The sequence below is a fragment of the Hoplias malabaricus genome, chromosome 9, assembly GCF_029633855.1.
Source record: "Hoplias malabaricus isolate fHopMal1 chromosome 9, fHopMal1.hap1, whole genome shotgun sequence".
NCBI lineage: Eukaryota > Metazoa > Chordata > Actinopteri > Characiformes > Erythrinidae > Hoplias > Hoplias malabaricus.
The window spans coordinates 1,548,274-1,576,083 of NC_089808.1; the positions used below are offsets into that span (position 1 = coordinate 1,548,274).

General features: G+C 44.7%; 1 protein-coding gene across 1 annotated transcript; it reads right to left on the reverse strand.

Annotated features, from left to right (window-relative positions):
• Positions 1-19,455: 19,455 nt before the first annotated feature.
• Positions 19,456-27,109, reverse strand: syt4 (synaptotagmin IV). Its single transcript, XM_066681713.1, has 4 exons — positions 26,859-27,109; positions 24,496-25,361; positions 22,774-22,894; positions 19,456-21,194 (listed from the first exon to the last, which is right to left on the reverse strand). Exons 1-4 carry the CDS (start codon positions 26,890-26,892, stop codon positions 20,884-20,886), a joined length of 1,332 nt encoding a protein of 443 aa, XP_066537810.1. The 5' UTR covers positions 26,893-27,109; the 3' UTR covers positions 19,456-20,883.
• Positions 27,110-27,810: the final 701 nt, after the last annotated feature.

The window sequence follows — 27,810 nt, forward strand, 5'->3', positions numbered from 1 at the left end:
ATAATGAGTTAGTATCTCAATATATTGACTTAGTATCTTAAAATAATGAGTTAGTATCTCAAAATATTGAGATAGCAACTTGCATATTAATGTAAAATAAAATGTGTCTTTTAAAAATTATTTTATGCGGCGGAAATGGACTTCCATATTTTCTCAAGAAGATATTACTGAGAAAAATAATAGGTTTTATATATATATATACACATATAAAACAATGCTAAAAGACAATACTGGCCAGAGCTCTGCTCGTACATCATTGTATGTGTTTAACTTTTCTTGCATTGTGAAAAACAGAAAATGCAACAGACTTCTAAGACTTTAGAAGAACATTATGGGATGTAAATTGATGATGTAGACTGATTCAGTGAGAAATAATGTATATTTATTAACACTTATCTCTTTATCACCAAATCTCAGTGGCTCTTGAACACCCTGTGAGTCAGGAGTAAGTGGATGGAGTGACACACAGTTTCCTTCCTTCCTTCTTCCTAGAAAAGAAGAAATATAGATTTGTGTGCACTAGCTCTGGTTATTAGAATGTAGCGGGTGATAGGAATTATACGGATGTGGAAGTGTTAGGGCAGTGTCATCATTAGTATTCCCCACTAGACTTTAACCTTAGTCAAAGGCCACATGCCTTCTCTTCTCATTCAGCATGTGCCAACAGCCTCCTTAAACATTTAAAGGCACACGCTAGAATAAATACTTACAAAGCAAGCTTGTGTGTGTGTGTGTGTGTGTTGTGTGTACCTGTAGTTCCAGTAATAGGAGTACCAGCAATATATGACAGCATTATTTGTTCATATGAGAGAGTTATCTCTCTATATATAAATCACACATGGAGGAGTGGGCACACAGCTTCAAGGTTCTTCAGAACCTTGCCTTGGGGTCACTGTCTTTCAGGAATTTGGGTGTGCTCTCCTTTTATGTAACTAAAAATAAACCACATAGTTAAGATTAAGGTAAGGTTTGGGTTAGGGTACGAGTTTAGGCTAATGATTAGGCTTGGGCTAGTATTAGTCAAGGGTAAATCTCACGTGGACTCATCCTGACTTTATGAAATATTTGTATAACTCCACGACTGGGTTTTATGCTAAACATTCAAAGTTTAAATATAAAATACTAAGCAGAAATATGACAAAACAATTCAAAAATCAACAAAATGCTCTTGTCAGAGCTCTCTGAGAATAGTCTGGGTGTTGTCACATTGTCAATATGTGTGTGTGTGTGTGTGTGTGTGTGTGTGTGTGTGTGTGTTTCAGAAAGCCAAGGAACTGACATCGGGGTCATGACGTTTGGAAGTGAATGACATTCTCTTTTCATGGACAAAGCAGTCAATCACAGCAGCTCTCTCTCTCCCTCTCTTACTGTCTCTGTCTGTTGCTCTCTCTTACACACACACACACACAATAAGACCTCATGTTGGATTTGGATTGGGAAAGGGAGCTAAACATAAAGGTCTCTGACCTTTGGACAATAGCCTACTGCATGAAGTTCTTCTTAAAAGTTCTCTTATTTTCACACTGATGTAAAATAATCTGAATCATACATTCATTCATTATCTGTAACCTTTATCCAGTTCAGGGTCGCGGTGGGTCCAGAGCCTACCTGGAATCATTGGGCGCAAGGTGGGAATACACCCTGGAGGGGCGCCAATCCTTCACAGGGCAACACACACACACACACACACATTCACTCACACTACGGACACTTTTTGAGTTGCCAAACCACCTACTAACGTGTGTTTTTGGACTGTAGGAGGAAACCGGAGCACCCGGAGGAAACCCACGCAGACACAGGAAGAACACACCACACTACTCACAGACAGTCACCCGGAGGAAACCCAAGCAGACACGGGGAGAACACACCACACTCCTCACAGACAGTCACCCGGAGGAAACCCACGCAGACACAGAGAGAACACACCACACTCCTCACAGACAGTCACCCGAGGAAACCCACACAGACACAGGGAGAACACACCACACTCCTCACAGACAGTCACCCGGAGGAAACCCACACAGACACAGGGAGAACACACCACACTCCTCACAGACAGTCACCTGGAGGAAACCCACGCAGACACAGGGAGAACACACCAAACTCCTCACAGACAGTCACCCGGAGGAAACCCACGCAGACACAGGGAGAACACACCACACTCCTCACAGACAGTCACCCGGAGGAAAACCACACAGACACAGAGAGAACACACCACACTCCTCACAGACTGTCACCCGGAGGAAACCCACGCAGACACAGGGAGAACACACCACACTCCTGACAGACCCAGAGCGGGAATCGAACCCACAACCTCCAGGCCCCTGGAGCTGTGTGACTGCGACACCTACCTGCTGCATCACCGTGCCGCCCAGTAATCTGAATATTATTCATTAAAATTTTTTAGCACAGCCATTATGTGTTAATGCCATGCCCTCTTTCACTCTTCCACTCCAAGTCTGAACACATAATAATGCCTTTGCTTTCGAGCACTTATCAGAAACAGATACAGATAGTGATGTTGCATTATATCCCTGCTGTGTGGGTGTATACAATTACTTTAAAGCTCTGTCTGGCTTTGGAAATACAGCTAAACCTCCACCCTTCACTGAGAACTTGTGTCTGTGCTTAGTGTTCTCTGGAGTGTGGGAGGGAGGCCGGAGGTCAAAAGCAGTGGGATGGTTTTGTGTGTGTGTGTGTGTGTTTGGAGTATCAGTGATCAGTTAGAAAGTGTCAAAGAGAGAGAGGTTAAACACCTAGTGGAAAAAGAATAAATGCTGTAAACACCCGTAAACCCTATACTTTAGAACAATGAATCATGCACGTGTGTGAGTGTGTCTGTGAGTGTGTGTGTGTGTATTGACAGAGACTGGATTCCACACTTATGTAATGTCTACTAAACACAACATCACTATGTGCATAAATAAATATACAGGACACAGCTTGTAGACATGTCAATTTAATTCTGATACAACTAGCGTGTGTGAGTGTGTGTGTGTGTGTGTGTGTGTGGTCAGTGACAGTGACACCTTCATCAATGCAACTTGTCACAGTCCATTTTTTCATTGAACTGGCCTCACCTTTCTGCACCAACACCAACAGTGTGTGTGTTTGTTTGTGACTTGCACTTTAAAGGTTATTTGTACAAATGTAGACTAATGATCCAGAATGCCAGTGCCAGGCTGATTAGAGCTTACTGAAAAAGAAGAAAACATTTCCACTGTTTACCACTTCATCACTGAAAGCACATTTCCCAGAACAGAACATATAACTCCTGCAGCCACGTTCCACACAAACCCACAGTTATATGTCGGTACGGGTAAGATGGTGAGTGTGTGGGGTAAAAAATGTGTAATTACTCGTAGCAAGGGTGTGGTTCGGGTAGAAACTAGTTATTTAATAATAGGCAGTCAGTGTCAAGTTTTGATGAAGTGTTGGTTGTTAGTGGTAGATTGTATGGGTTTTAGGGTAGAAACCATGTGGTGAGTAGTAGATAGTAGTAGTGAGTGTGTGTGTGGGTACATAATGGGTAGTTGAGCTTGAAAATGGATAGTTAGTGCATAGTGAGTGACTGGGGTGGATAACGAGTAATTTGTGTAGATAGTGGGTGACTGGGATAGATAATCAGCAGTCTGTCATATATATGAACCCTATCAGTATTCCTCCTTTTTCCAACCGTCCCCTAATTCTGGCCACTGCCGTATATGGTGCAATTTTGCTCTCTCTCTCTTCATTGGGTAAAACAATAAAACATAAGATCAAGCCTTAGTAGGGCATTTAAACATCAGTCTTGCAAGAAATCACACATCTAAACAATATTTAATATTATTAATATCAACAGTGTTGTAATTCTTTGTGTGCAAAACTGCATGTGGAACACAACACATTTCCATTTTGCGACGGATATTTCCCTCAGTGTAAAGGTTAGCTTAGCGGTTAGCTTCCTTTTCTCTGAGGGGAAAATCTACCGCCATTGTAATCCTTACATGTAGAGTACGGATACCAACACAGGACAAACGTAATCTCATTGTGAACCTCTCAAAACCACTGAATGTGGTAGCAACGGTCTCGTTTGACTGTCACAAGCAGGGGAGGTGGCCGAAGGTAGGGGGCGCTAGTAATCTTAGCAGTATTGGCGCCTACTTAAACAAAAGTGTTTTTATCTAAAAACATATTTTCATTCAGAGTCAAGCAAGTCTTGGACATTAATCTACACACATTTGACTCCTGAAAAATGTTGATTTGAGTGAGTAAAGTACTTCTATTTATTTACAGTTAGCTAAGATTTCCAATATTTTAATTAAAGTGGCCGGAACTTGGGGTAATTACGCTAATGGTAGACAATGGCCATTCCTCAGTATGTGTTTTTGTCTGTATTTGTGTCCTTGTGGACTTGGGAAACGTCATCAGTCACAGCCCAAGTAACTTTCCATTTAAAGGTCCACATCTAGCCAAGTAGAGTCAAAATAGCTAGATAGGTACTTGCTCCGTGTGTTATCAAGGATGCATTGAGACGTAACTTCTGTAGACTTGAGAGAGTTAGCTAGATATCCCAGAATGCATTCCGCACTAACATTAGCATGATGGCTATTTTTCGCGCCACTGAGATGGTGAAACGTTAAGTACGCCTGCGTTCCATTAGCAGAGCGACCATACAGCGTCCTCACCTCCTCAGGAACTCAGTCGAACAGTCCTTGTCGAACTTGACGTACTCTGTTTTGAGAAACAGCGACAGTTTCAGCACTGTCCCGTTACTCTCAGTGCTGCTGCAGAAGAAAACCCCTGTAGGGTGTTCCATTGTGATTCCATGATGGACAGTTAACTCTGGCTGCTGATTGGCTTGATGACCAACAAGAAGCGCATTCTCTTGCCCCTCCCTCTGGCTGAGGAAACCTATAATATATGACATAAAACACGTCTCATATCAGTTCAAAGCAGAACTAAAGGTACATTTACACTGTTTGTACCTTTAGCAATAATAATGTAGCTCTACTGTACCTTTTCTCTCTGAGAGTGAAAGTATGTGTCTGAGAGAAAGAGAGAGCGAGAGAGAGAGAGAGAGAAAGAGGAGAAAGAGAGAGCGAGAGAGAGAGAGAGAGAAAGAGGAGAAAGAGAAACAATATGATTGATGAGAGAAAGAGTGCTCCGGGTGACTGTCTGTGAGGAGTGTGGTGTGTTCTCCCTGTGTCTGTGTGGGTTTCCTCTGAGTGACTGTCTGTGAGGAGTGTGGTGTGTTCTCTCTGTGTCTGTGTGGGTTTCCTCTGAGTGACTGTCTGTGAGGAGTGTGGTGTGTTCTCTCTGTGTCTGCCTGGGTTTCCTCCAGGTGACTGTCTGTGAAGAGTGTGGTGTGTTCTCCCTGTGTCTGCGTGGGTTTCCTCCGAGTGACTGTCTGTGAGGAGTGTGGTGTGTTCTCTCTGTGTCTGCGTGGGTTTCCTCGGGGTGACTGTCTGTGAGGAGTGTGGTGTGTTCTCTCTGTGTCTGTGTGGGTTTCCTCTGAGTGACTGTCTGTGAGGAGTGTGGTGTGTTCTCTCTGTGTCTGCGTGGGTTTCCTCCAGGTGACTGTCTGTGAAGAGTGTGGTGTGTTCTCCCTGTGTCTGCGTGGGTTTCCTCCGGGTGACTGTCTGTGAGGAGTGTGGTGTGTTCTCCCTGTGTCTGCGTGGGTTTCCTCCGGGTGACTGTGAGGAGTGTGGTGTGTTCTCTCTGTGTCTGCGTGGGTTTCCTCCGGGTGACTGTCTGTGAGGAGTGTGGTTTGTTCTCCCTGTGTGTCACGGATCACGAGGCGGACTGACAGAGGCGGACGCACTTGCTAGAACTCTGATAGTTTTAATATAACAATATATAACAAAATACAGACAAGCTACACAGGAAACAACATTACAGGACTGGGAAACGAAACGACTAGACTATGAGAGGGAAAGAGACAACACGACAGGACACGGAACATAGTAGAAACACGACTAGACTATCAAACTAACAATACAAAGTGAAATGAACGACAAACAGGAAGTGATGGAAGGGGACTTAAATACACAACATAGACGAGACGCACCTGGTCAGATAACGAGGAGGACGGGTAAACACATGACACAGACGAGAAGGCGGAACAAAGGCGGGACAAGGGCGGAGACAAGAACATAAACAAAACATAGCCATGTGCTAACAGAGCACATGACCAGGGAAAACAGAGGAGACGAGACGAGGGCGTGAAAGTTTAATTTTTAAACATGTATTTGCCAACATTAACAAAGTGACCATCATCAGCCCAATGATTCCAGGTAGGCTCTGGACCCACTGCGACCCTGAACTGGATAAGCGCTTACAGATAATGAATGAATGAATGAATAATAATAAATAAAACCCCTGCAGTAAAGCATTTTCCAAAATATCATTAAGCATTGATATTAATACACAGCATTAGCAGACACTGGCTCTAATTAGGCAGTTTCCTGCATGGTTCAGTAGTTAAATTCAGAGGCGTCAATTTAAAATGGCCACATCAAGGTTCACTGGAGGCAACATAATGTAACTACTGCTGCGTCATGGCAAAATGAAATGGATAAGAATTGGTGAATAAGAAACCAATTTCATCCCCTTTTTTAGTTGCTTTTCCTGTTTCTGTGGTAAAAATAACTGTCAGAAGTAGTATCAGCATAGTCATTACTTAGCAACAGGAGAGAATACAGTCACTGAGAAAACATAAACAGCAACATGGGTAGGAAATGTCCTCAGCCAATAAGACTGCACGGTCAAAACTGCTGTACAAATATATACAGTACATAAGATAATTATTATAGTAATACGGTCGTTAATGATTTCGCAGTACAGCCTGGCTTTCGTTTATTTATCCATGGTGTAAACTTTCTCCCACTCACAATCACAAATGCACACCCTCCATCCAACCTTCATCCCTCCATCCCTCTGTCTCCATGGCGACCAGGGCCATCTGAAGCCTGAGAAGGATTGTACGTCTTTTCTATAATACATCACACACTTTTCTAGTTTTACCTGCTCTGCCTCATCTATTCTTTATTGAAGTACTGCTCAAACATATGCCCCCAGCACAATGCGTTCACCCTGTTCGGCCTGCAGTAGAAATGGCTGTGATCTGTTTGGCTCTTTTTGGATCTGCGTAATTCTGCAGGTTAATTAGATCAGTCGGCAGTAACTGTGTACAGTAAAATGGCTAAACTGGGTCAGACTCATGCTCCAAGGCACCGCAGTGTCAGTTGTAAACGATGGGCTTCAGTGAGCAAATTGCTGGAGGATTTATAAGACTGAAATATTTTCCTCATTACTGATAGCAGGGCTGAGAAAGCGTGAGAGAGAGAGAGAGAGAGAGAGAGAGAGAGAGAGAGAGAGAGAGAGAGAGAGAGAGAGAGAGAGAGAGAGAGAGGGGGCCTGACTGGGTTTTTTCTCTGCATAAAAAAATAATACAAGAACAATAGCAGTATGCTTAGATCTCAGTTCATTTTTGAGGAACATTTGAATGTCTCTATTGCTGTAGTATTTATTTATTCCCTTTGAGCAGTGATGTCATGGCATCATTAGTTCTGATAACAATTAGCATTGTGCAGACGGGAGGACTAAATCCAGCCCTTCCCTTGTTGTTAAAAAGGCACTCTGGAAAAGACTTGTTAATGTATTGTTAGTAGTTTAATGGAGTATTCTGCAGCCCCTTATTATTATTATTATCTCGGGGTCTCTTTGGATTGACAAAATGTACAATTTAATATCGTCTTTGTTCAACAGAATCCTCTCTCCCAAATGTGTACACTCTCAGAAAAAAGGTACAATAGAGCTACATTATCGTCACTAAAAGTGCACACAGTGTAAATGTATCTTTAAAGGTACAGCAGTGGTGTTAGAGTCCAGTTGTGTTCCCTAAAGGTACATTACATCCTCTTCTCCAGAGAGAGAGGGGGATCTCTGAAATATTTCATTTTAGATCTGTGTAAAATAAAAGAACATATTATAAATCCTGGAGATGAAACGGGGCGTATGAAATCAACAATTTTAAAATCTACAATTGATATAGAACATGGTACAATTATATTCTCTAGCTAAAAGTACGGAATATTGATGGTACCACCACAGTGGGAGTTTTCCTGACAGTGTAGCATGCATTACACCTCATATCTTATAATCTCTGGGAATCCTAATAGCGTTAATGCTGAGAATTAGCTTAGATTAGCCTAGTCTTATATCAGCTATCAAAACAGATTGTAAACAAAACAATGATTTGGAAAGGAACATGCTTATTACCCTAGTGGAAAAACTGTTGCATTGTTTAGATAGCAACGCTAGCCACTGTTAGCACCATGCTAACAGTGGCTTTTAGCTTCTTATCCTCGACTGATAACTAAATTCTTTTGTTTGAGTGATCTATTCTCTACGTTGTAATGTTGCTTTGAAGACAGTTGCCATCCAGACAGCAAAATGAATCTGGACCTGGTCCGGCCAACATCCCATTTTCATAGCTCCCTTGCTACATGGCATGATGGCACTCGAGCAGACAGCTCCCACTTGCTACAAGGGCCTTATAAGCACCAGATTACGGCCAAATGTCTCTTTTCATTCACATTCAGTTTGCCACGGCCAGAACAAAAATGGCTTTGCAGGAAGTGGGCCAGATCTCTTTTGTGACATATAAGCATTTTAAATATGTGGGCCACTTTTGTTTCACATGCAGTTTGCAGTATGAGTCAGCAACACTGCATATCTACGTGCTGTCTGGGTTCAGCTGCTAAAAGATAGCTGGTTACACTTTATAATCAGGGTACATGAAATGGCAGTAATTAATGCATTATTTCATGAGTGAATAATAATTAATTACAGCATCATTGGTCATCATGAATGTGCATGACACAGACATGTCTCATTCATGCTGTCATGTATCTTAAGGGTATACATGGGGAATGTAGCCAGAAGCATCTTATCTGTTACCTTCTCTTAGCTTTGGGTATACTTACTTGTGGCAGCTTTGGACATTCAAACAGAGGCAACTGCACCATCCAGTCCAGTTATAGGGGAGTTTCCCCCTTTGGAGAGGGACATACCACTCTTGGAGCTGGGGCAGGGGGGAGATTATAGTGTTGTCTTGAGTGTTATGCCATGTTTAATTAGGCTTAGTGTTTATTATGGGTTTGTTTGATATTATTTGGGGTGAAGTCTTTTAGGATAATCTTTATATTGCAAAAGTGAGCTAATTGAGTTGATAATTGAGTTCGTTCAGTTGGATTAGTCCAGAGGAGGGGCTAGGCTTGATAAAGAGGAGCTAATGGGGGAAGAGGGGGGCAACTTTTCTTTCTATTGTGTTCTATTGTGTTTATTTGCTAGTTTGTTTGTTTACTTATATGCACTGTAAAATTTGCATTTCTGGGCGCAAGGCGGGATTACACCCTGGAGGGGGTGCCAGTTCTTCACAGGGCAACACACAATCACACATTCACTCACACACTCACACCTACGGACACTTTTTCAGTCGCCAATCCACCTACCAACGTTTGTTTTTGGACTGTGGGAGGAAACCGGAGCACCCAGAGGAAACCCACACAGACACAGGGAGAACACACCACACTCCTCATAGACAGTCACCCGGAGGAAACCCACGCAGACACAGGGAGAACACACCACACTCCTCACAGACAGTCACCCGGAGGAAACCCACGCAGACACAGGGAGAACACACCACACTCCTCACAGACAGTCACCCGGAGGAAACCCATGCAGACACAGGGAGAACACACCACACTCCTCATAGACAGTCACCCGGAGGAAACCCACGCAGACACAGGGAGAACACACCACACTCCTCACAGACAGTCACCCGGAGGAAACCCACGCAGACACAGGGAGAACACACCACACTCCTCACAGACAGTCACCCGGAGGAAACCCACGCAGACACAGGGAGAACACACCACACTCCTCACAGACAGTCACCCGGAGGAAACCCACGCAGACACAGGGAGAACACACCACACTCCTCACAGACAGTCACCCGGAGGAAACCCAAGCAGACACAGGGAGAACACACCACACTCCTCACAGACAGTCACCCGGAGGAAACCCACGCAGACACAGGGAGAACACACCACACTCCTCATAGACAGTCACCCGGAGGAAACCCAAGCAGACACAGAGAGAACACACCACACTCCTCACAGACAGTCACCCGGAGCGGGAATCTAACCCACAACCTTCAGGTCCCTGGAGCTGTGTGACTGCGACACCTACCTGCTGCGCCACCATGCTGCCCATGCCTTAATTAATTTGTATTAATTAATGCAATAGTTAAGGTATAAATATCATCAGGTGACTGGAATTATTCATAATGTTCATAAAGGTCTTTATGTAGACATAAATTGTGGTAACCACTGACTAGGCAGAGAACACCTCACTGAATAAAAATGTTAAGCATTCCCAAATCATTACTTCTTAGTGGTAACACCACATACCTTCATTCTTTATTTATCAGCTACAGCAAATAAATAAATAAATCAAAACACTTTTCTAGATTGTTGCAAGGTTTTTCCACCTTCCACTAATTAGGTAAGTCTCCCCCAATCACACTGTATTACAACAATGGAAATGTGAAGCAAAGGCTTCCTCAGAGACCAACAAGCTTAATGATCTGGAGTTTTATGTCCGCTAACAGATGCTTGCTTTGGCTGGAATTATGCAGAGTGCTGGGGGAGGGATAGCCAGCGTACACACCCGGAGGGAGCAAGCTATACTTTCTAGGACTCTAGGGCTCAGGTGGCTGAGGGACCACAAAGGATCAATGTCTCAGTCTCCTGAAGATAGATACAAAACACAGACAGACCTTTTTCTGTTGCCTAGGACAAGCTCTTATACCAAGGTCCAATCACAAACGTCCATGATGTGTACCTCGGCACTAGTGATCTGCAGTACTACTTTTTGAAAAGCTTCAAGTTCAGATGAAATGAATGTGGAGAGTTTCAGCAAATGTGTGTAGAACAGAAAAGTAATTATTTCTCTCTCTCACACATACCCTCTCTTTTTCACCCTGTCCCTTATATCCTATTAAATAATAACCAGACACTCTCCAATAAAATATTTTATTTATATATTTCTCCAGTGCTGCTGGAATAATGAAGGCCCTTTCAGAAGCTTATATGGCTGTCTAATTGTGGTGGCAGCTGAAGGTCACTCTGTGCTCGTTACACACTGTCTGTATTCCAACAGACACATAGCTATTATAGCCTCAGCTTTAAAAAACACAAACTGACCAGTTATGTATGTATATATATATAGAAATATTCAAGGAGATAATGAATTATAATTGTCTTATACCTTTGAATGACTGTCTTTGCATTAAAGTGGTATTAAAGTCCTATTTGGTAAGAGAGAATCTACATCTGTATCCATGTAGACTTGCACCGGTGTGCCTCAGGGCTTGGTGCAGGGGCCTCTTGTCCTATATTTACACTCCCTCTCTTGGCAATGTAATTTGCTCTAATGGTTCCTTCCGTTTTTGCTATGCTAATGACAATCAACTAATTCTTTCTTTCCCCTATCTGATGCTATGTTTACTAGTCTCATCTCAGCATGGCTGGCTGACATATCTTAAAGAATGACAACGCACCAGAGGGAGAAAGGTGTCTGTACTTAGTTAGAGCTCTGGGGACAGAAAAAAAATGTGGACCACCACAATCCATCCATATCATAATTAAGAGATATATACTGTCCGATAGGCAGCACGGTGGCGCAGTCACACAGCTCTAGGGACCTGGAGGTTGTGGGTTTGAGTCCCGCTCCGGGTGACTGTCTGTGAGGAGTGTGGTGTGTTCTCCCTGTGTCTGCATGGGTTTCCTCCGGGTGACTGTCTGTGAGGAGTGTGGTGTGTTCTCTCTGTGTCTGGGTGGGTTTCCTCCGGGTGACTGTCTGTAAGGAGTGTGGTGTGTTCTCCCTCTGTCTGGGTGGGTTTCCTCCAGGAGCTCTGGTTTCCTCCCACAGTCCAAAAACACACATTGGTAGGTGGATTGGCGACTCAAAAGTGTCCGTAGGTGTGAGTGTGTGAGTGAATGTGTGAGTGTGTGTTGCCCTGTGAAGAACTGGCGCCCCCTCCAGGGTGTATTCCTGCCTTGCGCCCAATGATTCCAGGTAGGCTCTGGACCCACCACGACCCTGAACTGGATAAGAGTTACAGATAATGAATGAATGAATGAATGAATACTGTCCGATATAAAACAGTTGTTTTGCATGAATGGACCGTGCCAAAAACTGAGCTTGAGAAAAGGGAAGTGAAGTCTGATGAAGTTGGGGATGAGTTTTTGTGGCTTTGCTGTGGGTATGAAAGCAAGACCCCCATGTCACTTAACAGGAGAAAGTGTTCCCGGGCGAAGGGGTCGTGGTGGGATGCAGTTCAGAGTCACGTGAAGGAGGAGGGTTTTCAGTTGTGCTCCTTCACACAAGATGAATGTATTTGATTCATAACTACTTCTAAAACATCATTACTCCAGAAGGTGAGCCGTGGATTCATCGCAAAGGTTCTTTACACAGAGGTAATTAGAGCTCTCTGGAGAAGGAGTAGTACAATTAAAACAGATCTGATGTTGTTACACTCTAATTCAGCTTGAGCATGAGGAACTTATGTTCGTACTGAAGCTGTGGTTGTGATACATAAAACATGAGTTATTAGTTTTCCTTCAGATTTTTAGTTTAAAGACTTTCTGAGGTTATTTGATATTTTTCCTTTCGGCATCTGGGCTCGTGTTATGTTCTAGTCCTGAATGTTGTTTATCCATGTCCCACTAAAGTAAAACTGAGTCTGACTTATTTGACAGTTCTGGGCCTCCAGCCTGACTCCCCGTCAAACTCCTCTGAGCAACAGATCAAAAAGCAGCTTCTTACATAAGAATGATGTTCTAATTAAAGATGTATGATGCCATTTTCAGGTCTGATCTCTCTCTCTCTCTCTCTCTCTCTCTCTCTCTCTCTCTCTCAGGAGAAAAACAGAGAGAGAAACTAACCTCCTGACCCAAAGCTAAAGCAGTGTACTGTTGTTACAGTTGTGTTCTTCAGATCCAGCCGCTAGAATCCACTGCAGTGCTAACGTTGCTGCTTTCCATTTTTAATTATGAAACATATGCAGCGCTGTAAGTGAGCTGTACGATTTAAAGGAGGATTCCATTGATTCTCCTTATTTATTTGCCTAATTCACTCACTGGGCGGCACGGTGGCGCAGCAGGTAGGTGTCACAGTCACACAGCTCCAGGGACCTGGAGGTTGTGGGTTCGAATTCCTCCGGGTGACTGTCTGTGAGGAGCGTGGTGTGTTCTCCCTGTGTCTGCGTGGGTTTCCTCCGGGTGACTGTCTGTGAGGAGTGTGGTGTGTTCTCTCTGTGTCTGCGTGGGTTTCCTCCGGGTGACTGTCTGTGAGGAGTGTGGTGTGTTCTCTCTGTGTCTGTGTGGGTTTCCTCCGGGTGACTGTCTGTGAGGAGTGTGATGTGTTCTCTCTGTGTCTGCGTGGGTTTCCTCCGGGTGCTCCGGTTTCCTCCCACAGTCCAAAAACACATGTTGGTAGGCGGATTGGCAACGCAAAAGTGTCTGTAGGTGTGGGTGTGTGAGTGAATGTGTGTGTGTTGCCCTGTGAAGGACTGCGCCCCCTCCAGGGTGTATTCCCGCCTTGCGCCCAGTGATTCCAGGTAGGCTCTGGACCCACCGCGACCCTGAACTGGATAAGCGCTTACAGATAATGGATGAATGAATGAATGAATGAATAATTGCAGTGTAAACATGGATTACTGATTAGATCGGTGAGGCCAGTGCTCAGAGGTCTCTCCTTGCCAGGGGTCTTTGGGGGGTCTCATAAAGGAAAGGGTCATTTTCTTCCACCACATCAGCCCACAGACTTACAAAGGAGTGTTCGTTTTTTACATAAACATAGCCAGTGAAAATCATAACCTAAGAACATTATTGGCTCCTTGTGTCCATTCAGAGCCTCTGTGTTGGGTTCTGTGCAGTTTCTTGTGTGTGCTCGAGTGACACTGAGCTGAAGATGAAGAATCCATAATGCAGCAGTGCTTCAAAGACAAAAACAAAGGAAGAAAAAGACATGGAGGAAGGTTTGGCTCAGAGGCCAGTTACACAATGTCCTCATGAGACAGTGATTTGTTTCTGCTGAGATGTAAACAAAGTCTTTCAGAGAGGTTTAATGTGAAGCTGTACACAGTTGAGGGAAGATTTCTTTGTGGTGGTGATCATATGGCAGCTAGTAGTTAGTTACAATGTTTTCAATGGCAAATAGCCGTGTGTGTGTGTGTGTGTGTGTGTATGTTAACAGTAAAATAATGATGAAATAATTAATTTTCAAACACCTGGAGGAAACCCACGCAGACACAGAGAGAACACACCACACTCCTCACAGACAGTCACCCGGAGGAAACCCACGCAGACACAGAGAACACACCACACTCCTCACAGACATTCACCAGGAGTGGGAATCGAACCCACAACCTGCAGGCCCCTGGAGCTGTGTAACTGCAATCAGGCAACACATTATTCCTTGTAAAATAGCTTTAAGGGATGTAGCTTTTAGAGCAATAAAACTTAATTATTGCCACCTCCTTGAACTAATTTGACTCAGAAGGTAGTTTGTTGACCCCTGAGTAGCTTACATTATGCCAGTAAATAAATACATATACATTGATTGAAGTGGTTGAAGTCTGCTTTCACAGTGTAACCTTTAACAGGAGTGCAGGATTAATATAATGTATGGTGTTGGTTGTGTTTTGTTGGTAGCTGTGTGAACTCGCCCTTAGGTGTGAGAGTATGAGTAACTGTGTGAATGTGTGATGCCTGGCAATGGACTGCTGCATTACCACTCAAAATAGTTCTGGAGGTAGTGCCGCCTTTAAGGCAGGAGGAATGTTATTGGTTGCTAGCCAACAGGTGATGCTGAACGTGATTGGTTTACCCATGTTCAAATACAGTTCCATAAACTGTTAAAGCTCCGCCTAGACCCCAGTGTGGCATAATGCTCTTCTGCCTTTGAGGCAGATTCCGAAGAATTACATTCCTGAGTTATGACTTCTGCCTCTGATGAGCTACCGAATTTTATAGAAAAAGGCAGCAATCATAAATCAAGTGTGCAATGTGTGAACTTTGTTTAAATCTACTTCAGAAGCAGCAGAGCATTACCGCATAATGTTCTACTTCCAAATTTTCTACTTCTACTTCCAAACTTTTCAAGATGGGTGGTGACCATGGTGGCCATTTTGAAGTCGGCCATTTTGGATCCAACTTTTGTTTTTTCAATGGGAAGAGGGTCATGTGACACATCAAACTTATTGGAAATTACACAAGAAAAAACAAGTTTGATGTGTCACATGACCCTGTTCCTGTTGAAAAAACAAAACTTGGATCCAAAATGGCCGACTTCAAAATGGCCGCCATGTTCACTACCCATCTTGAAAAGTTTCCCTCCTCCCATATACTAATGTGCCACAAACAGGAAGTTAATATCACCAACCATTCCCATTTTATTAATGTGTATCTATATAAATGGCCCACTCTGTACTATACATATAATATACTTCCCATAATATTCTACTTTTAGATACTTAGCTAGGATTGGCGACTCAAAAGTGTTCGTATGTGTGAGTGCGTGTGTGTGTGTGTGTTGCCCTGTGAAGGACTGCCGCCCCCTCCAGGGTGTATTCCCGCCTTGCGCCCAATGATTCCAGGTAGACTCTGGACCCACCACGACCCTGAACTGGATAAGGGTTACAGATAATGAATGAATGAATGATACTTAGCCATTTCTAACCTTTACTTTTAATGCTTAAAAAGGACCTCTCTCCATTCTTTAATAACAAAAAGAGGTGAAATATAGAATTCTGAGGGAGAAGACATGGGTCTCATGTAATGGAACTCTCTAGTGTGAAGGCAGAGGTAAACAGACTCCAGCTGCAGTGCACACTGATGTGTATGACCCTGTTCAGGCAAATGTCTGTGTGTGTGTCTGAGCCCATATCTCAGAGCAAAATATGTTCTCTTTGCTTCATTTGTCCACTTTGATGTTCTCTGATGTTTTAATTGTCTCCTGTCTTGTTTTATTCATATGTTTCCTTTACTGACAGCGATTAGCCTGCTCTGCTATGAATACTAACAATTCTCTTTCATTCTGTCTTTCTCTCTCCCTCCTCTGTCTCTGTTGGCTGCTGCTCTGCTCTACTTTCTAATTTCCTACTTCTCATCTGTCTGCTGCTTTCTAATCACTCATCGTATATGAGATGTTCCTCTCTCTCTCTCTCCCTCTCTCTCTCACTCTCTCTGTCTCTGTCTCTCTCTGTCTCTGTCTGTCTGTCTCTTTGTCTCTCTCTGTCTCTCTGTCTCTGTCTGTCTCTCTGTCTGTCTCTCTCTCTCTCTCTCTCTCTCTCTCTCTCTCTCTCTCTGTCTCTCTCTCTCTCTCTCTCTCTCTCTCTCTCTGTCTCTCCCACTCACCCCCCCCCCCACACACACACACACACACTTCTCATTATGGTGTTCCGTTTGGCTTCAGGAGAGTTGAAGAGTGGTCCAGGTTGTACGGTGAAATACTGTTACCTCTAAATTGCATTTAGCTTGGGCCATAAAACCTCTCTCTCTCTCTCTCTCTCTCTCTCTCTCTCTCTCTCTCTCTCTCTCTCTCTCTCTATTCACTCTCCAAGGCCTCTGTCTGCTGCACAAATTAGCCTTGAACTCTCACAAGGCACTGCCAAAAATATAATAAATATATAATACTGAAACACACACACACACACACACACACACACACACACATACACACACACACACACATACACATGTGCAGTATTATGTCTTGTCCCACAGGTATAGCCCTGCAGAGGCTCTTTATAAGAGGGTCACGTGGCAGAGTACTCTGTATGGGTGTATGCAGTAAGACCACTTTGCCTCTGAACACACACACACACACACACACACACACCAGTACAGACCCACACTTCAGCTTAAGGCACCCTGCATACACTGACAGTGGGATATAAATGGGGGATTTAAGAGTTTAAGAAGGGCCAAAAATCTCTGGGGAGATGGTATTTCAGGACCGGGTGGTTTTTGATCTGACATTGACCTGACTATTAATTCACCTTGTAGATGTAAAGTTAGAGTCAACAGATAATTTATTACAGATGCTGTGACTGTATTCCTTCATTAGTCCACAGGTTCTTGGCTTAGGATGTAGTGGGTTGGTTACTTTTATGTGAAATAGGTCTAACAATGTATTCAGAGCAACGGTTTGTAAAATGATGAACTACACCTCCATTTCAAATGGACTGGGGTGGCACGGTGGAGCAGCAGGTAGGTGTCTCCCTGTGTTCTCCCTGTGTCTGTGTGGGTTTCCTCCGTGTGACTGTCTGTGAGGAGTGTGGTGTGTTCTCCCTGTGTCTGCGTGGGTTTCCTCCAGGTGATTGTCTGTGAGGAGTGTGGTGTGTTCTTTCTGTGTCTGCGTGGGTTTCCTCCGGGTGACTGTCTGTGAGGAGTGTGGTGTGTTCTCCCTGTGTCTGCGTGGGTTTCCTCCAGGTGACTGTCTGTGAGGAGTGTGGTGTTTTCTCCCTGTGTCTGCGTGGGTTTCCTCCAGGTGACTGTCTGTGAGGAGTGTGGTGTGTTCTCCCTGTGTCTGCATGGGTTTCCTCCGTGTGACTGTCTGTGAGGAGTGTGGTGTGTTCTTTCTGTGTCTGAGTGGGTTTCCTCCGGGTGACTGTCTGTGAGGAGTGTGGTGTATTCTCCCTGTGTCTGCGTGGGTTTCCTCCGGGTGACTGTCTGTGAGGAGTGTGGTGTGTTCTCCCTGTGTCTGCGTGGGTTTCCTCCGGGTGACTGTCTGTGAGGAGTATGGTGTGTTCTCCCTGTGTCTGCGTGGGTTTCCTCCGGGTGACTGTCTGTGAGGAGTATGGTGTGTTCTCTCTGTGTCTGCATGGGTTTCCTCCGGGTGACTGTCTGTGAGGAGTGTGGTGTGTTTTCCCTGTGTCTGTGTGGGTTTCATGGACTCCTAACAATTACTACCAGTAGATTGACCACTGTCACTTTAGATTGACCACTGTCGCCCCTGGCTTGCTCTCTTAGGGGTTTTTTATATGTTCCTTACATTTTTACATTTCATGCTATAATTTTGTCTTTACTGGAATTCTGTGAAGCTGCTTTGTGACATCATCCGCTGTACAAATACATTTGATTTGATTTGTGTAGATGGGACAAAATTGTTGCCAAAGGTTACATGCCTTGAATATGATCTGAGTGCAAAGGGACCCCTTTCTCTACAGGGAAATAAGTAACTTAGCGAGTTCTGCTAGACTGTGGAAGTGCCACCTTCTATTAGACTGTCACATTCTGTACTTACCTTTAAAAAACATTCGGAAACATATGCGTGTGTTTGTGTGTGTGTCTTTGCGTGATTTCAGTGGTTCGTAGAGTGAGCTGGAGTCTGTGGTGTGTGACGTAAGACTTTGACACTATTTCTGTAACACTCTCTCAGCACTAGTCCCTATCTCCCTTGCTTTTCTCTTTTTTTCTTGTTTCCCTCCGTCTCACACACACTCAGAGCCATGTGTGTGTGCTCCCCATTGGTGAATACTGGTCATGAATATTTCATTTGACTGTACTGAGCTTTAAAATAAACTAAGAGGAGGTAAATTTTGAATATATATATATATGGAGTTATGGAATAACAACATTTTGGGAGAAGGACCACACACACACACACACACACACACACATAGCAGTTATGTTTAAGTTATTTCAAATCCCCAGAGAATGAATGTATGTCTGTGTATTGTCTCCTGAAATCCAAACTTCAGACTAACACAGTGTACTACATACCTTAATACTCTCAGACACTGACTGCAGAATGTATAATGAGAGAGAGAGAGAGAGAGAGAGAGAGAGAGAGAGAGAGAGAGACAGAGAGAGGGAGAGAGGAGAGAGAGAGAGGAGAGAGAGAGACAGAGAGAGAGGAGAGAGAGAGAGACAGAGAGAGAGAGAGGAGAGAGAGAGACCAAGAGAGAGAGAGAGAGAGAAGAGAGAGAAAGAGAGAGAGAGGAGAGAGAGAGATAAAGAGAGAGAGAGAGAGAGAGAAAGAGAGAGAGAGAGAGAGAGAGAGAGAGAGAGAGAGAGAGAGAGAGAGAGAGAGAGAGAGGACATATTTGGCAGTCCCAACAGAACAGTGTACTACTTCACTACTTCATAAATTATTCCACTGAAACATTACATCATTAGATAGATCTCTCTCTCTCTCTCTCTCTCCCACCTCTCCATCTCTCTGATTATGCCCCATTCAGACTGCTGACCCACTCTTATTGCATTGGATTGCAGTAAATGACCTGAAGTCAGACGTCACACTCATATTTTAACTCCATTAAAGCAGCTGAATCAGCTTCATTCACAAAATGCTTTGGATTTATGAAAGAAACAAAGAGGCGGTGATTCTTTTCTCTGAACTTGACATTTTATATTAAGGTACATGAATATTACATTCTGCCATTGTGCTCACGGTAAAGAGGAAAACTCTCTCTCTCTCGCTCTCTCTCTCTCTCACTCTCACTCCAGTCAGAACTGAACACAGACTCATACACACACCTCACACTCACACACAGACAGACACATCCCAGACATCCAGTCTTCCTCAGCTCATGCAGTCCATTGTACATAGACATCAGTCAGGGTTTTGTTGTTGCCTAATTTAGGCTGCTTCCACACGGCTGAAATATGATATATGACCTACCACAGACAAACAAAACCAACCAAAAATGAATTACAAAATAAGAGAAGAAACCAGTTTGGACTTCTGATCGAGTAACACACAGCTTCTGTAAAAATAAAAGAATTATTCACGTTTATTTACAGCGTCATAGCAACTGCTTCGTGGTTTTCCGATTTTTTTTCTCCGTACAGCTGAGTAATATTGATACTAAGTAGAGCAAACAGCGATAGAGACATTTATGACATTCGGCACTGCACAAGGTGATGACCGGTCGGGTGTTTTACGAAATATAACAAGAAGCGCTAGTAGGTGTCCACAGACTGTCTTTGGAATCGTTGATTGGCCGAGTTCAGCTGGCCTTTCCCCGCCGAAGAACCCCTTTCCCAACAAAATGACAAACGGATGACATCACTTGTATCATGGAGCGTACAGATGGCCCTCGTACCGTTATAAATCCATGGATTTCCAAGAGTACCACAAGTATATTGCATTCAAAAGGCTGACAAAGTCGTAAATACCAATGGTATGTTAAGCTAGAGTTTAGAAGCTCTGGGTAACACCAGGCCGCACACGCAGTTAAACGTATACGTAACGTGAATATGTTTAGTTCGCTAGATAAGTTGATGAGTTACTGAGGGCTGTGGGGTGTTGGTACGAGTTTGATGACATGGCCGTCCAAACGCACAGATTTTCTGACATGTAAACACAGCGGTAATTATTATTATTATTATTCGTTTTTGTATTTTTTGCAGTGTGTGACATTATCTGTCAGTCCCAGTGCATATATTTGTTGTACATAAGATCGTTACCACAGTACCCTCAACAGTTGGTCTGTCGACTGCCGGTAGCTACAAGTTAATGACAACACACTTTTCCAGCGTTACAAATTGACAGAGACCTTCCAAACGCACCAGTTAACTCAGCTAACCCAACGCCTTCCGGAGTTCACTGCTTGTATTTACGATTTTGCCAGCTGTTCCAGAGCAGATTCCTTGTGGTAAACTCTGAAATTCTGGATTTTTTTTCAGTTGTTGAGGACTTTCTGAAAGCACAGTAAAAGTCCAAGGTGTTTTTCCCCCAAAACCACACCCGCTCCCATTTTTCGTTATTTGACAGTTCCTGGGTGTTTTTTTTGTTGTTGTTGTCGGTTGCCATGGTGACGAGCTAGTCTTCTGACAGCACGTGCCATTTGGCGATCTGACGACGCGGGTGGTCACAGATCTCACGCCAGTGCTCTCCGGGAGTGCCCGGGGAGGAGGTGCCCAGCAGCAGGCGTCCAATCAGCGGTGTCCTCGCCGTCCGGTCCGAGTCCAGCAGCAGTAGCTCCACACTGGTGTCCTGCAGACCCTCCTCGGAGGGCACATCGAAGACGAACAGCTCGTTGAACACGGGGTTTGGCGCACACTTCTTCACGTGGGTCTTCTTTTTGCACACACGTTTCTTTCCCTGGTACAGGTTTACCTTCACATAGGGGTCTAGAGAGAGAGAGAGAGAGAGAAGATCAAACACTGTCAATCATTATAAATATCACACAAAACCAAGTAGATAACGCTAGACCAGATCTGTTTAATGAGGCCAATGAGAGAAAGCTTATTTTCACAGGGAATGAAACCTACTGCATACTGCACTTCACCACATGTTAATTTTTATTATTGTACAGTTCCTGCTTCAACATTCTCTGCCTTCACATCCAAAGCTTTGTGGGTGCTAATAAAAACAACCTGAATTTATAATAAAGTGAAACTGAGGAACAGAGAGAGAGAGAGAGAGAGAGAGAGGGAGTATCTCTCGTAAAGCAGCTGTGTACTGGGCTCAGGTCGCAGGGATCGATAGCTGGGTCGATGTCGGGGAAACGCTGGGTGCAGTTGAGAGTGATTGCTGTGTCTGATGTGTGACATTAGGTTTATGAGTTGTTGGGGCTCAGGTCAGGGTTTTCTTAAACTCCCCCTGCACTTCACTGTTACGCCAAGAATGAGTTTCTACGTTTACCCACTTAGGCGCGCGCCTGTGCTCTCTCAGTGTGTCTATATATTTTGGATTATATGATGCTTATCAGCTTAGAGAGTGAAGGCAAACATTTTCTTCTGCTGAAACAAGCAAAGTTACAATACATCATTGTGAACCAGTGCTAATGCAGGAGGAGAACACTTTATTGTCTATATTACATATGTGTGTGTGTGTGTGTGTGTGTGTGTGTGTGTTTATTCATTCATTCATTCATTCATTCATTATCTGTAACCCTTATCCAGTTCAGGGTCGCGGTGGGTCCAGAGCCTACTCGTGGCCCTGGAGGGGACGCCAGTCCTTCACAGGGCAACACACACACTCACACATTCACTCACACACTCACACCTACGGACACTTTTGAGTCTCCAATCCACCTACCAACGTGTGTTTTTGGACTGTGCGAGGAAATCGGAGCACCCAGAGGAAACCCACGCAGACACAGGGAGAACACACCACACTCCTCACAGACAGTCACCCGGAGGAAACCCACGCAGACACAGGGAGAACACACCACACGCCTCACAGACAGTCACCCGGAGGAAACCCACGCAGACACAGAGAGAACACACCACACTCCTCAAAGACAGTCACCCAGAGGAAACCCACGCAGACACAGGGAGAACACACCACACTCCTCACAGACAGTCACCCGGAGGAAACCCATGCAGACACAGGGAGAACGCACCACACTCTTCACAGACAGTCACCCGGAGGAAACCCACGCAGACACAGAGAGAACACACCACACTCCTCAAAGACAGTCACCCAGAGGAAACCCACGCAGACACAGGGAGAACACACCACACTCCTCACAGACAGTCACCTGGAGGAAACCCACGCAGACACAGAGAGAACACACCACACTCCTCAAAGACAGTCACCCAGAGGAAACCCACGCAGACACAGGGAGAACACACCACACTCCTCACAGACAGTCACCCGGAGGAAACCCATGCAGACACAGGGAGAACACACCACACTCCTCACAGACAGTCACCCGGAGGAAACTCACGCAGCACTGGACTGGGCTGCAGACACCACACTCACCTGATGGGCCATTAGGTTCAGTCTTGGGCAGGTGGCGAGCCTTCAGGACCACTACGGTCAGGGTACTGGTGGTGGACTGATAACACAGCGACAAGAGCAGCTCTCCCCGCCCTGCACTCCTCTAAAGAAACGGGAAAAAGGAGACAGCGTATTAATTATACGTGTATTTAATCAACAGCATTTCCCCAACATCTCACTATGGTCATGTGGAGATGTTGCGTTGGTCTGTGAGTTCTCGAGTCCGTTCAGTACGGTAAAGGCTCTGTAGTGCATGGTGAACGAGTTACCGTGGGAACCATTCTGAACATTCTGAAGGTGTTAGAGCTCCCATCAACACATATCATGGCACGTGAAAACATTTTCTCTTGCACCAATTTAAAAACATGTGACTCATTCAGCGTCTCGCTGAGCTCCTCTTATCTGTGTAACATGAGAACCGTTGTGTTTAATTTCCTTCACTGCATCCACTATGTACTACTCCTAATGTGTGAACCGAGCGAGAGGTTGCCATGGCGCCCGAGAGCAGGGATCTGTCGCCGCTGTGGCACTGATTCCGTCTTCCGACCAATGAGACGTAATTACCTCTGTTTGACTGTTTTCAGCTGCAGTCACCAGCAGTGGATAATGGCTTCTGTTTCCACTCCAAATGGAGTCCATTGTTCTGTGCATAATGGAGGAATCATGTTGTCAAAGTCAGGGCACGTCAGGGCGGTGCCGATTGCTCTGTGTTTTGACAGAGATTTATCATAACTGAGGTTTTATTACTTTTAGACGACTGCGGGGCCTTTCTGTTTGGAGTGATTAAGAGATGTGCTGCATATCCAACTGACTGTGAAGAAAAGCACTGTCCAAATCAATAGCCATCCTGGGGCTAAGGACGAACCAGTCAGTACATAAATCACCCTCCAGTGAAAAGAGAGGTGTTCTTGTGTTGTCTGACTTCCGACCAATGTTCCCGCTCGGTTTATGTCCCTCCCTCAGGAATGGGATGCCAACTTCCTGCAGGGACATGATTCTTCTGGCTTTGGCAAAGCTCAGCTCAGTCTTCGGGAATCTAACTTCAAAACGAATTCTGCTTCAAATGTAAATATTTCCGATCGGCAGCCATCATTGTGAAAGACACGGTCACATCTAAAAGTGTCACCCCACCCCCAGATACACACACACACACCGAGCAGTCATCATCCTTGTGCTCTTGGGTGTGTCTGTTGCTGCCCACAATCCGCCGACTCACTATCGATCAGTTCTAATGCTGCATTACTGAAGGAGGAAACCGGAGATCTTATACAAGACGTCTTATTATCGACCTCGCTCTACATCAACCCCCTCTCACACACACACACACACACGATATCACATCACACTCATCCACTCAATAGAAATATATTGTTTCATCATCGAAAAGATATCAGACAGAAATTGGCAAAAAAATAAATAAATAAATAAAAATAAACAGGACTTTTATTCTAGAAATTACTCTCCTGATAATTTCTGATAAAAAAAGACAAATACAGAGGATCTACACTCGTAAATCTATAAATAAAATAATATTTGGTTTTCTGAAAACACCTTTCAAGGGATGTTTATGTTTTTAATGAACACTTCTTAAAATTTTTTGTAAATGTTATGTTCATATTTAAACCTATATTTAACCCGTTTTTGTTGAAAGGAAAGGCTTCCTGAATGTGATGAAGAAATACGCAACAGAGCCATGCCCCTTACCCGTACATTTCTCTTGATGATGTCACGGCTCATGAAGACACGCCCCTCTGAGAGGTTGACGTCAGCCAATGGGACGAGCGTTTCCCCGATGACCTCGTCGCGGGAGAAGCGGTCAAAGCTGAGAACCATGAAGTGCAGAGCCAGCTGGGATACGCGAGCGTACGGGATACCATAGAAGCTGAAGGTCTCGTCGAAGGCCGGATCCAGAGTCTTCCTCAGAACCCTCGTCTTCACTTTGTGCTTCTTCTCCGGGAGCAAGGTCAGCTTGATGTAAGGGTCAGAGGTCAAGGACTGCTCGTCGGTGGCGGAGAGACCGTGCGCCTCCTTGATGTGGACCATGAAGGCCTTCTTCTCGAAGTTGTACTCAAGAGAGAAGAAGAGGGTTCCTAGGCCGCCTTCTTTGTCCCGTGGCTTGTCCAGGGCCGGTGTGGGCATCTGGCTCGACAGGCTGCTCTCTGGAGTCGTGGCCTCCTGACTGCTCCCCGAACCAAACCCAGGGTGTGGGGATGGGATGTCCAGGTCTGGAGAGCTTCGCACCTTGGGATGGAGTGAAGCTGGAGGCTTGAACGTGAAGTTCCCATTGAGGTCTCGCTTCTCCAGGTCTAGGTGTAAAGCAGGGCGCCCCCCTGTGGGACTCGGGCTGTTTTTTCCCTGTGTGGGGTCTGCTTTCTCTCCGGAAAACTTCTTCTTGCCGTTTAGGCTCTCAGGGTATATGTCCACCCCCTTCAGCATGTGGACGAATTTGTAAGGTGGGGTCTTGGTGCTGCTCTTATTGGTTTTGCGCTGGCAGCAAATCCAGGCGAAGGCGGAGACGCTGAAGACCAGGCCGAAGACGCTGACCACGGCCACGCTCACAGGAACCTCCGCTGAGGACACAACACCAACATCACGTTAGATATTTACAAGCTAAAGCTAAAGCTAAACTCTCATCAGGGAGGTGCCAGCCTTGATTAAAGAAACTGATACGTCGTATTTACACCTTCAAATAACAGATGCTAAATCATTATGATGCTCCTCTGACCCCCACCCCTCTCCTGATTATAGGAGAGTGCTGTAAACGTAAATTACACTTTGCAACTCTAGGGGGAGCCCAGGAGCAAAAACGCCATATCTTTCCGTTCATATTCTTAAGAGTGAAGGTGCCAGAAAGTAATGTTTGTGAGGTTATGCCTTAGATAATAGTCTTGAACCTCTTAAATAGAAGGTCCTTGTAGTAACCAACGGTGCTGCCTCTTTCAAGTACAAGCATATTAAGTACGCACTGTACCATTACCTCAGGGAGCACACATAAATAAACCGATATCGTGACTGACGTAGTTGGCTGTGACTCAGGAAAGCCAAAACACCCTGAGAATAACGCTGTAGTTTCACACCTATCAGCGATGGCCAACCGAGTGTGTGGGCTTCACACCTCAGCGTGGCTTTGTAAATTATAGGCAGGTTGTGTGTGTTTGGCTAAATGGGCTCTGGCCTGACTTCACAACCAGTGTGTGTGAGGAGCGTAGAGGGGACTCTCAGCTGTTACACCCACTGGTGATCTGATGTTAACAATGTAATGCTCTTGTGCTGGACGAGAGTGGAAATTTCCTACTGCATGGTGGGTGCACCTCTCCGAGGAATTACACCCTCTCCCCCCCCTCCCCTCCCTCTCTCTCTCACACACACAAACAAGTTTGTATTTCTCTCTTTGTGGGATGTCTTCATTGATGGATGAATGCAGCTAAATATTCCTCCCGTTTTTAGACGGCCCCTAACTTTAACATTAAACTCTATAAGAGAAGCATTCCTTAAGGGTTCTTCATTAAAGGTTGAGGTTCTCCTTGTGAACTCTTGGTAAAGCTGTTGATTCCTAAGGTTAATGTAGAGTGTGTTTGTTTGTAGTTGTACAAGGTGAATAAGCCTTGAATAAAGGTTTCTGTGTAGAACAGAGACACCGTAAACAGAACCACCATCTTTAACTAAGAAAAACCCATTTTAAAAGTGGATCTTATGCAACAGCTTTGGGAACTATTTGTGTTTTTTTAATTGGGCACTCCCACTTTCTCCAGAGGGTCTTGATTTCCGTTATCAGGGGGTTATTCGGGGTCCTAATGGCCGCACACCCAGCTCTGACACAACAGAGCCTCCGAAACTGTTCTTCAGAGAGAATTCCTTAAAGAACCTCGGTTTGTAGAACGGTTCCTCGGTCCACAGTAATGATGTCATGCTCTACTAATAGCCATGGCGCGTGCCTAAGGAATAACGCAAGGTTTCATGAGCCGCTGCCACGTCTTCACCTAAGGGTCCGTCTGAAAGGTGGGGACACGGACAGACGTCGGACCTTTAACTCTTACTGTAAACACGTGCTCCGGGGGTGTACTCACCGAAATGCGCTTGTTCAGGGGCCACAGGAGCCATCGCTGTCCGCGGTGCTGAAACCACGCTCCGGTGCTTTTTGGCGCCAAATCCCTTCCACGCGCTCTCTCGCTTCTCTCCGTTGAGAAGCTGAATGTTAAAGAGATTGTACGCAATAAATATAGACGCTCGCTCGTTTCCTCGGGGAGCAGCTGGCCGTATTCTCTTCCTCCTTGCGGCTTGCTGCTGGATTTCTAGCACCCACCCTTCGCTGATAGTCTCTGCGCTATATGACTAGGAGAATACACACCTCTCTCTCTCTCTCTCTCTCTCTCTCTCTCTCTCGTGAATTCGTCGGCTCTGACGCAATTCTGACGAAGGCTGGGACTGAAATCGCTGCCCTGCCTTCGAACACAACAAGACAAGTCAATCATCCTGATTGTTGAAGGTTTGAGGTGTGTGTGTGTGTGTTAGGTTAAAACGTCCTTAACCCTTTAAGCTTCATGCACCCTTTAAGGTTGAGATACATATGTTAAACACGTATAAGACATGAGGATATTTGCGGTTGTAAAATGTTTAACTTGTTAGTTCCTGTGGTGGTAACAAGAAACGGAACTGGTTCTCGGATAAAACACTTTGAACACAACGCTACACGTGTTTGACTTATTTATTTATATTATTTTTACAGTGTAGACCACACCTCGGTGATTTTATTGACAGACAACGTTACTCTGCGCTGGTTAGAGGCTAGATCTTTGCTCTACGAACATCAGCGTCTTTTTTTATTTGAACTGAACATTTTCTTCTCTTTATTTAACTGTATTTTCTCAGATTTGAAGCAAGAGTGGGTCTCCATGCTTTCAAAGATTACATCTCTCTCTCTCTCTCTCTCTCTCTCTCTCTCTCACTGTCTGTCTCTCTGTCTCTCTCTCTCACTGTCTGTCTCTCTCTCTCTCTGTCTGTCTCTCTCTGTCTGACTCT

Excerpts from the sequence above, each read along its gene's own strand:
- syt4 (XM_066681713.1), bottom strand. The coding sequence starts at position 26,892 with ATGGCTCCTGTGGCCCCTGAACAAGCGCATTTCG. Across the intron at positions 25,362-26,858 it reads CCCTGAACAAGCGCATTTCG|CGGAGGTTCCTGTGAGCGTG; the intron begins GTGAGTACACCC and ends TTGTGTCCTCAG. Across the intron at positions 22,895-24,495 it reads TCATCAAGAGAAATGTACGG|AGGAGTGCAGGGCGGGGAGA; the intron begins GTAAGGGGCATG and ends CCGTTTCTTTAG.